At 27.8% G+C, this 12,181-nt stretch overlaps 1 protein-coding gene across 1 annotated transcript in view; it reads right to left on the minus strand.

The window, feature by feature from the left end:
• Positions 1–650: 650 nt before the first annotated feature.
• Positions 651–12,181, minus strand: part of LOC100215220 (flap endonuclease GEN homolog 1) — a 91,905-nt gene continuing 80,374 nt past the window's right edge. The window contains exon 9 of the mRNA XM_065796008.1: positions 651–1,955. Coding sequence (XP_065652080.1) covers positions 1,117–1,955 — 839 coding nt within the window. The 3' untranslated portion in view covers positions 651–1,116. The remainder of the gene's footprint in view (positions 1,956–12,181) is intronic.

Below are 12,181 nucleotides of genomic sequence, written 5' to 3' on the forward strand. Positions count from 1 at the left end.
TTTAATTTTGGAGAAATGAAACAAACAAGAGTATAATTTGTGTTTTTTAAGAAAATTATTTGTGGCAGAATTCACATATGAAATTGTTATCAACAGAACACAGAAAATAAGCCCATCTTTGACATATTAGACACATTAGCCATGACTTACCATTTTGATCATCCGAAAATATTCTTTAACAATAAAAACATTTAACTAATTTACTAGCATTTACCCCAGTTTTTTCATCGCTGGAGCTATCATTTAAAATTTCGCTAGATTCTTCTTTTTGAAATCTCTTTGTAGTTCTGCTCCTTTATTTTTTTTCGTTTTTCAGTTTGTTCTTTTTTGTTTCCTAATTTCACAAAATGTGGTCAACACAATTGTTACCTACAATTTTGTTAATAATTAGCCTTAACGTAATGCAAAAAGTTAAATCTTAGGCTTGCCCCCCCCCCCCCCTTGTCGACGGCTCTGTGTTAGGAAGTTTATTTTATTTTTTAAATCTTCTTAATATAGATATATTAACCCAGTAATTGTTCAAACTAAATTCATGCTAAAAACGATTTTATTCGTTTACGGATTTATAAACTCTGGGGTTATAGATCCATTGAGTTTTAACTCGACTGTTGTTGTTTTAACGAATTAGAAGAGAAATTTAGAGTAAAAAATTTCAAGAAAAATTCAATATCATTCAAATTATTATAACTGCGATATACAATATAACAAATTGAATTACTAGGCATAAATTGGAATAAAACTAAAAATTATAATTAATTTAAAAAAACTCCTAAGATGAACAAGAAATTAAAATATCTCCAAGTTAGCCACTAGTTCCAAAGTTTATTTACAATAAAAAGTAAAAATAAAGTTACTTTATATCAACTACTAAGTTTACTACAAAAACGTTTTTTGTTGCTCATTTTAAGCACATTTTTTTCCCGTCATTTAAAGTTTCACTTTTGAAGTTCCATTTAAGAACAACAAAACATTTTAATGTTTTGTTGTAGTATGGCTTCTCTTTAATTTTTCAATTTGTTGACATTGAATGTTTGAAGTACAACTTTAAGAACAAAATGTAAAAGTTACATATTAAATATCACAGATCGCAAATAATACAACAGAATATATGATTGTTCAAAAAAAAATCTTTGAATGTTTCTGCTTTAGCCTTTCAACCAAACATAAAGGACTATCAAATGAAGATTCGTATGCTTTGCTAAAACTATTTTGATATAAAGGTGTTTGCACTGATTGGCGAACTCCTTCTAAAGACGGTAAGTTATCTTTATTTGAAAAATCTGATTCAATATTACTTGTGGTCTCATCTACATAAAATAGTAGAGAATCGCCTAAATTCGAAAAATTCATTGAGGTGTTAACATGAAAAACAGGTGTACTCATGTTAGAACAAACGGGAGTTTTGTTTAGATCATTTTTAAAATGGATCACTCTTTCAGGAGTATAAACATTTTCTGTGAAAATTGAATTATTTTTTTTTGAATAGTCATTAACACCATCATTGTCATCAAAAGTCTTCATAGGAAACTTTAAATTACGTACGAACTCTATTCCAAGATTCACGTTATTCATGTATTGGATACTTTCAAAGTCATTAGGTAAATCGATAAAAACATTGTCCCCTTTTTTTATCGAAAATATATCGATATGTTTCGTTATAAGCCAATCCAAATCATCATTTTCTCCAGTCGAATTTGCTTTAAAAGAACTATTAAAACAATAATTATCTGGGGAATATAGGTAGGTATTGGGATTGCTCTGTTTAGCTGATGTTTTATCAATAGATATAACGTCATTGTTTGTAGTTATTCTTGGTAAATCACAAATGAATTCTTGATCCGTTTGATTTATAGACAGTTCTAGCATTTGCGCATTTAGGACAATATTATCATTAAGATTCACTATAAAATCTGTTTCATTACTTTGAGGTATTTTTCTCGTTCGACATTTTTTTCCTAAAAAAAACAAACAAAAAGAAAACCAAAAATAAATACCTTATAAATGAAAGTAATAACAAAAACTTACTTATTATAAGTTCATGCTCGGCAGAATTTCTGACAAGTGGCCAACAAAATTACCCTTAGTTGTTAAGTAGTCAGAACTCAACATATTACAATTTTTATTTCTAAATATTTGTGGTTCACTTTTAATCTCCTGTTTTGTGTTGACTCGGTTTTCTAAAATTTTACCAAGTTATTATTAACGGTCAACTTGAAATTTCTTTAATTAACAAGAAAATAGACATAAAAATCATGAATCAGACACAGACCAATGGCCGTTATGGCTAAGACCGTACTCCGACTAAGACCGTAAAATTATCAACAAAAAAAAATAAATATACTACTCATACACATTTTTGAAAAAAACAATCATTGCACTCATCGTAGTTAGGGCAAAATTAGCAAAATTTATATCAAAAATTTTTATAAAAAATCTCATCTTTGACAATTTATAATTTAGGTTTTAAATGAAATAAAATAAATGAAATTTTTTTTTTGCACTTTATACACTTCTGCTTATTTTTTAAAAAATTTATTAAAGATATTTTTTTGTTTTTAATTAATTTAAAACTTAAATAAAGTCTTTTTTTGAACTTCTTTGGGACTGCTCAGACAGTATGCTTCATAATATTTTAAATAAAACAAAAAAAATGTCCTTCACATTTGGACATGATTACCAATCAAAAGAGCATGAACTTTTCAAAGTGTTAAATTCCATAAATTTCCTTAAAAACATTATTTCATTCGTTTTTTAAAAACTAATTCGTTTGAAAACATTTTAATTTATTTTGTTTTTTAAATATTTTTTTTATTTAAAGTTAAAAGGTTCTCTACTTAATAAAAATTAAAAAAAAAAGAAGGTAGTTGTAGCTCTTTTTCTTCTATTCAACATTCTATTTTTTAAATGTCTTTTAGAGGAACATTCTATTTTTTAAATGTCTTTTAGAGAAACATTCTATTTTTTAAATGTCTTTTAGAGGAACATTCTATTTTTTAAATGTCTTTTAGAGAAACATTCTATTTTTTAAATGTCTTTTAAAGGAACATTCTATTTTTTAAATGTCTTTTAGAGGAACATTCTATTTTTTAAATGTCTTTTAGAGGAACATTCTATTTTTTAAATGTCTTTTAGAGGAACATTCTATTTTTTAAGTGTCTTTTAGAGAAACATTCTATTTTTTAAATGTCTTTTAAAGGAACATTCTATTTTTTAAATGTCTTTTAGAGGAACATTCTATTTTTTAAATGTCTTTTAGAGGAACATTCTATTTTTTAAATGTCTTTTAGAGAAACATTCTATTTTTTAAATGTCTTTTAGAGGAACATTCTATTTTTTTAATGTCTTTTAGAGGAACATTCTATTTTTTAAATGTCTTTTAGAGGAACATTCTATTTTTTAAATGTCTTTTAGAGGAACATTCTATTTTTTAACATTTTAGAAAGGAACATTAAATTTTTTACATTTTAGAGGAACATTCTATTTTTGAAACGCCTTTGCAATAATTACCGAAATTCCAGCACCAAGCAAAGTCCTCACTTAAAAATAGCAAAAAGTGTAGAAGAACCACTGAAGTTACAAGAAATGAGGAAGAGTACTTTAAATCGAGGACAACTTTTATACTACAATTGGCAAGGAAGGATTCAACAATCTTAAAAATTATACCTGATACCATAAGAAGTAAGATTATGGAAAAGACCAGCATGTTTTGAGGTGAGGTGACAAAATCTGAACTATGCAAGAGAGGTGGAATAAAAGAATTGCTCTTAGTATTGATACTGTTAAAGATTCTCCATAAATCACAAGAGTGTAATTTTTGAGATAAAATACGAGATTTTATGACCTGAGAATAGCGGGCTTCGGCATTAGACAAAACCTTTTTACAATGGTTTCTAGCAATAGTAAACAGACGTCTGTTTTCTGGAAAATTGTTTTGCTGATAGATATGGAAGTAATAGTTTCAATTAGAAATTGCAGCATCACAATTTGAGGAAAACCATGTAGAAGAGTGAGGCTTGACTTGGAATTGTCAAGAGGGAATAAAAGATTCTAAGCCAGCCTGAATCCAAAAAGATATGTAAGAAGCACATTTGTCAGCAGGAAGAAGAAAGATTTCTGCAAAAAGGCCATCATGAAGAAAACCACAGAAAGAGTCCCAGTCAGCTTTAAGGTAGTTGTAAGTGATACGATGATAGGGGGATTCTGATGATGAAGAAGAATGAGAAAATAGTTTTAGAGAGATTAAACCGTGATCAGAAGCACCTATAGGTGAATGTGGAAAAACTGAGCACCAACTAGGATCAGAAACAAGACATAGGTCGAGTAAAGAAGGTAAATGATTCAGATTGTCTGGAAAATTGATTAATTGTGCTAGAGATTGAGAAGGGCAAAAGTTGTGGGCCTTATCGCCTGCAGAGTCACTTTCACTAAAGCCAAGCCATTTAGTCTGATGAATATTAAAGTCACCAACAACAACGATATTGGCTGAAGGATAAAGAGAGAGGGCATGGTCAATTTGATCAGAAATAACGTCGAAAAGAGTGCAGTCTTAAGATGAAGGAGAGTGATATAGAACAAAGAGAAAGGCGATAGAGTGAAGTGGTGCTAAATGAAAGCACATAAAAGGTGGATTCAAATCTAGTTTCTTGACAAATGGGTGAATTCTTACAAATGTAAATGCCCAGGCCAAGCATTGGAGTCTTTACTAATTAAAGGAAGATAACCATTAACACTATGATCACAGGATGAGACAGCCGAACTCAAATTAGTCTCACTAAGAGCAAGTAGGTCTGGTGAACTTTGCATGAGATAAGAATCAACAGAAGAAAAGTTACTTCGAAGACCACGAATATTAGTGATTGATAGGTTTAGAGAACTTGGTGATGACGATAGTTTTTTGTACTTAAGTCATTTTTAAAATTGTAAAATTTTTAATTTGCAATTACGCGGTTTTTTAAAAATCATTAAATCAAATTAAATTAAGTTTATTGTTTCCTCAATTAAATTATTGCGTTTTGTTATAAGCTGACCTTAATTTTGTCAAATTAGATATCATAGAATAGTTGAGTGCAATTTTTTAATGTAATCTATATAGCCAAATTACGTAATTTGGCTATATAGATTCCTGCAGTGGCCAAAACAGTTCCTATTTTTATTTTTTATTTCTATTTTTTAGTTTTATTCAATAAATGCTCTCAAATAAATAATAAAATATAGATTTTTTAAAATGTGAAAAATTAAACTCGGCGACATAGTTGGTTTTTACGTATCCGATTTAGAAAAATATTTTGTTGAATAGAAGATAACAAGTTAGTGTTAAATAGAAGATAACAAGTTATAATAAAATATGTATCAGAATTGAACTGAAGAATTAGTTGCTTATGCAATAAAAACAAATGTGTTAAATTACAAAACTAGACTCATTAAAGAACTCTTGGAGATAAATTTAATGCTTCCAAGAATACAAGATTCTTACCAACTCAATACAGATATGATTACGGATTTTGTACCCTTAACTAAAAGAAATCTTGGTAATACAGTATTTAGGTATTTTTTCTTAGTTTTGAGCTTTATGAAAACTTTATTTAATTAAAAATAAATATCACAAATTAGATCTAGGTGTTAGACCTATGTTAATTTCTAATTAAATAATATAAATTATTTAATTTAAATTCATTTATTGCGATTTAACTAATTATTGCCACATTTTACAACAGATTCCTATTCTAGATAATGTGTATGAAATTGAATTATTAAACATACAAATAATCTATAAAAGTGATTTAGTTTTTTAATAAGAAATTATGGTAATATTGGTAAAAAAAATTATAATTATATAATTTTTTTTTAGTTATTAATAGAGTAAAACCGGGTCAAACCACACACCATATCATTCCGCACACTGATCGAAATTATCAAATAAAAACAAAATGGATATGGCTATGAAAAAAATAAAAATAGATTTAAATACAGAACCATCTCCTCTATTCGAATTGATAAAATTATATCCCACACACCATATCATTCCACACACCGTATCAATAAAATTATATAACCACACACCATATCATTCTGCACACTTATCGAAATTATCAAGTAAAAACAAAATATCCAACTACATACTAATTACCATCTTTCTCAACTACACCAGCTTCAAGTTTTGATAAGTATCAAGCATGTGTTGAGCGTTGCAAAAAAAGTACTGAGAAACACAAGTACCAGCAGCCAAACAATTAAATGTTGCAAAATGTAAAAAGTGTAGTGTAGATTTATACACAGAAATGTTGCAATGCGTTGTAGTTGGAACTAAATTTTTTTGTTGCAAAAAATGTAAAAACTTAAATATAGTTTCTTAAATATAAGTTGTGTTAAAAAAAAAAATAAAAAAAAGTTAAAATTTAAAAAATTCAATGTTTTCTCAAGTGAGCGGTTTAATCAGAATGTTGCCTAAAACCGCACAATTTTTTTTTCTTTACATTTAATACTTTTGATAACAATAATACTTTTTTTAATACTTTTTTTTAACATATATTTATATTATCTTATGTAGTTTTTTATTACCTATCTAATAAAATAAAAAAGTTAATTAATTTTTATTGATAAGTGTGCGGTTTGACCTGGTTTTATTTGGGTCTTTACTCTATCACATTTCAGAGATTATTACTAATTACATTTCATTATACTTTAATATTTTTCTCAGGAATTTTTCTCATATCTACTCAAGAAGGAAATTGTCTCTACAGCTCAGTATATTTGATTTTAAATGACAGTAGGCATACTTCAAAATTTCTAAGATTACTGACATCAATTGAATTATTTGAAAACATAAATTTTTACACAAGATATGATTATTTTTGGAGTTATTTTAATTAACATAGATCTGAATATTCTCAGCTTACTAATTTGTTTTTTATCACTGTTTTGTTTAAAGGTTCTGACAGTTTTTCAACAACTAATGATAATTTGATTTCTGAACATCTTTTAAAAGAAACGTATTTAACTTGCTTTGATAAAACATTTTCATTTTTCAGAAAAAGAAAACAACGTTGTTGACGTTAGTTTATTAAATACAAATCAATTAGCACCTTATTCAAATTACGATGTTTCATCATATCATCTACATGGGGAAAAATTAAAATCAGGAATAAATGACAATGAACTGTTATCTCGAATAAGCCTGGGTTCTAGATAAATGTTACCAATTTCCTTTAACAGGTAAGGCAGAAAAAGACATTTTTGCTGAAATGGTTAGATGATTTTTCTTGGCTGTTACTCTAAAATTAAAGATGGCGCATATTGTCTTATATGTACACTTTTTGGTACAAATTTACCAAACAATTATGCATTATGTAAATTGTTTAAAGAACCATTCAATACCTGACGTAATGCTGTGAAAACTTTTAAAGATCATGAGAAAACTGTTGACAGATGATTACACACCAAGTCCATGCATTGTTATAATATACTTTTATCTAGAGATAAAAATAACACTTTTCCTATTTTGAATTATTGAAGTTTCTCTAGATATTTATAGGAAACAGCGTATAGAAGCAAACAGCTCGCATCAATTCTTAAGACTATAATATTTTTGAGTCGAAATGATATGCCTCTGCAAGTTCTTAGAGTGATAGAAAATATCGAGGAGAAATTGGAAAATCTTCAAAAATTACAGGGCTGGGTAATCTTATTGAGCTTTTAAACTTTAGAGTTGATGCAGGTGATTCAAATCTAAAGGAGCATCTCTTTGCCCCCAAAAATTCCACATATATTTCAAAGATCATTCAAAATGAGTTAATTGAGTGTTGTGGAAATGCAATTGAAAAATTTTTATTAAATGATATTAAAAAAAGTACTTCTCCATTATTGCAGAAAAGGCTTCAGACTGTGCAACAATAGAACAACTTTCTATTGTCATATGTTGACTTGAGCGGTATTAATAAGGAAGTTTTTTACGCTTTTTTTTAATGCAAAACAGGAACAGGTGGTTTAAACATAGCTACCAACATTCTTGAAACTTTAAAATAATTTGATTTAGATATAAGCAAATGCAGAAGCCAGTCTTATGATGGATCTGCTTTAATGTCAGGTAAATACAAAGGTGTTTCATCTCTTATAAAAAATGTTAATTCTAAGGCATTATTTGTCCACTGTACCTCACATAAACTTAATTTTAGTTGTTGGGAAAAGTTGCCAAATCCAGCAAGTAAAAAATTTGCTTGAGCAAGTTAAAGACATCTTATTTTTAACTTTTCTCCTAAAAGAAGTAATTACTTAAAAGATTACCTCCTTCCTGGTCAAAGAAGAAGGTATTTTTATGGTACTTTTATGGAATTTCTGTCACCCTTAAAACTTTATACATATACATACATACATACATACATACATACATACATATATATATATATATATATGCATATATATATATGCATATATATATACATATATATATATATATATATATATATATATATATATATATATATATATATATATATATATATATATATATATATATATATATATATATATATATATATATATATATATATATATATATATATATATATATATATATATAAAGAATGAAACAATATTGTCTAAAGTTGGATATAATATATATGAAAACATGAAAATAAAGTTGCATTTTGTTGTCTCTATTAATGATATGTAAAAGAAATGTAATAAAAATTTGATTTAGTTTTGCCAACTTTAACTTGAATTTTACTATATTAGGTCAAAATGATGCTATTTTACAACAGTTGTATAATTGCAGGATAAAAGCATTAAGATTTAGGTTTTTTGATGATTCATGTTAATAATATTTTATTAATAGTATACAGAACTTTGGAAAAGTTTAGAGCACCCTACGAAATATAAGACAAAAAGCTGTTAGTGTTGTTTGTTGACTTCCGATAACATGATCCTGTACTTCATTATAAGATATATACTTGTATATATTACATTTAAATTACGTTGTTTGTTTTTTTGTTTTAGTTTAATTAGTTAAAATTGAAAATAAAAATGGCTTCTGTTAAAACAAGAAGTGAAACTGAACATGGTTTACTTGGACAACCTAGACCATTCCAAACAAATCAACTGCCAACTTCTGCTGATGTTTTCAAAGCATATGACTATTTATTAAAAAATAACAATTGCGCAAGTGTTACTGAAAGATCAACAGTTATAGCTAATGAAATTAAAGCACTGTACAACAAAGCAAATATTCCTACCATTGCAGTCAGCAGCTTAGTTATTCGCATAAAGAGACTAATTAACAAAGTACATGAGCTTGGTAAATACTCTGATCGCAAGAAGTCCTCTGCAACATTTAAATCAAGTTTACAGATGTTAGACCAACTATTCGATATTTTTCTGTGTAAGTGTTTTAATAAAGGTGTTCGAGAAAGGTCAGCTTGTTCATGTCCACTGCCAAAAAAAATTCCAACACTTGAATGGGAGTTCTGGATAGATCAAAAAACGGTACGGAAGATGGTAATAGGAAAAGTAGACAAAGAAGAAACAATTAAGCTGCAGAAGAGAGAAAAAAGACAGATAAGAAAATAAAGTTTGATAAAGACATTGATCCAAATGAAACATATTGCAGTGATAATGAACAGTCAAAGCCAGATGAAGAATTTTTGCCAATTGAGATGTCAGATGGTAAAGTGATGTCAAGTTATGAAGTGATGTCAAATGATAATGAGATGTCAAGTGATGAAGAGATGAAGATTTACAATACTAAACAATATCCTGAGTTGTGTAAGGCCATGGATAGGTGTAAAATCAGTAACAGGGATGCTTGCCTAATAGCAAATGCTGTACTAAAAGATTTAGATCTTATAACACCAGAGAATGCTATTGATCCAGCAAAACTTCGTCGTCAGAGAAATATGTGGAGGAAAAAAGAAGTTAAGAAGCATGCTGCTGAAGTCCAAAAAATACTTTGCATTGGATTTGATGGAAAGCAGGATATCACTTCCGTTAAAACAAGTGGTGTCCAACGAAATTTCAAAGAAGAACATTATGTGATGGTGTCATTTCCGCAAAACAAATATGTCAATCATGTCACGCCACAAAGTAGTAAAGCTGTTGATATTGCACAAGAGATATTATTGAGCATCAACAACATCAAATCATCAGACACTTTAACAGCAGTTGTTTGCGATGGTTCTGTGAATAACACAAGTCAACATAATGGAGTAATCAGAAAATTAGAAGAAGGTCTTGGGAGAACATTGCAATGGTTGGTCTGCTTGTTACATGCAAATGAACTACCTTTTAGAAAATATATCTCTGTTGTGGATGGTGGACGTTCAACAGGTCCAGCTACTTCAACAGGTAAAATAGACATTGCACTTGATTTTGATCCAAAAGATTTAGATATTGTGAACTTTAAACATATACCTGGTAAAGTTGAGGATGTAAGTGTTGATGTCAAGAAAGATTTAAGCTCTGATCAGATATACCTTCTAAAAGCTTGCTTAGCTGTTCAGCAGGGATACACTGCTTGTGATCAAATATTGTTCCTCCAGACTGCTATGCCAGGAAATCTGAACCATGCAAGGTGGCTAACAAAGGCAAATTGTATTTTACGTGCGTCAATTATTTTATTCAAAATAATTGACGCACGAGCTACATCACAAAGTAGCAAGATACAAGTCTTTGATAAATCAAGCATCAAGCTTGATCCGGAAGCTTCATCATTCATAAAAATGATTGACTGGTCTGTTGCTATTGCAACACCACCACCGCTTTTATCAACTGTTTCTAATGATGATCTTGAACATTTCCAGTTCCACGTTGATGTCTTGAGTGGTATTCCATGCCATTCTCAGGCAGTTGAACGTACTATTAAAGACATCTCAGCAACAACTATTAAAGTTTTCAGGCACAAATCACGACATGGAATGATTTTGCAGTGTCGTAAATCTCGAGCAGAATTACCGAAAATTGACTCTGAAACAAATTGCTGTTATGTGTTGCCTACTACACTCTGATTATTTCTCCTTTAACAACTACTTGCATTTTTAAATTTAATGTAACAAGATGTCGAGTAATGGAATATAGCATTAAACCACGTGTATTTACATTATACGATTATACAGTAATTTTAATTCCCAAAGTTGCGGATCCAAGACACGCTTCAATTTTATTTCAAAAGGAGTTTTTTTCATAAGTAGACTGTAATGCAACATTTTAGTAATGTTTCACAGTCCTAACTTAACATTTACATCATAATGACCCACCCTAATATATATATATATATATATATATATATATATATATATATATATATATATATATATATATATATATATATATATATATATATATATATATATATATATATATCTAATATATATATATATATATATATATATATATATATATATATATATATATATATATATATATATATATATATATATATATATATATATATATATATATATATATATATATATATATATATATATATATATATATATATATATATATATATATATATATATATATATATAGGGTGCAGAAAAAGTTCCCCTACAAAAATATAAACAGCAAAAACAGTAAAAGTTCCTGTACAAGACGAGAAACAAATTACACTTAAATTTAAAACAAAATAGTACTAAAAAAATACTAAAAGAATACGAAGGAATACAAAAGAATACTAAAAACACACTATATACTTTTCATCATACTTTTGATGAAAAGTATATAGTTTCATACTTTTGTACAGGAACTTTTTCCGCACCCTATATATATATATATATATATATATATATATATATATATATACATATATATATACATATATATATACATATATATATATATATATATATATATGTAAATTATGTTAGTGTATTTTAAAAATAGAGTGCTCAATGTTCTTAAAGAACAGAGCAATATTAAATTAGTAAAAAACACTTATCCAACTTTTTTCTTGAACTTGAAGTTTTACTATTGCTGGATCATCAGTAAAATAAAACTAGACAAAATTAATAACTCTAATCGGAAAAAATTAGGTTTACATCAGTGGAAAAATACCACTGATGTTATAGATTGGTTTTCTAAAATTAACAATAAAAATGAATGCACATTTATACAATTTGATATTATTGATTTTTACCTCTCAATTACAGCAGAAATTTTAGATAAAACAATAGAATTTAGAAATTACTGA

The sequence above is a fragment of the Hydra vulgaris genome, chromosome 04 (assembly GCF_038396675.1).
Source record: "Hydra vulgaris chromosome 04, alternate assembly HydraT2T_AEP".
NCBI classification, from domain to species: Eukaryota; Metazoa; Cnidaria; class Hydrozoa; order Anthoathecata; family Hydridae; genus Hydra; species Hydra vulgaris.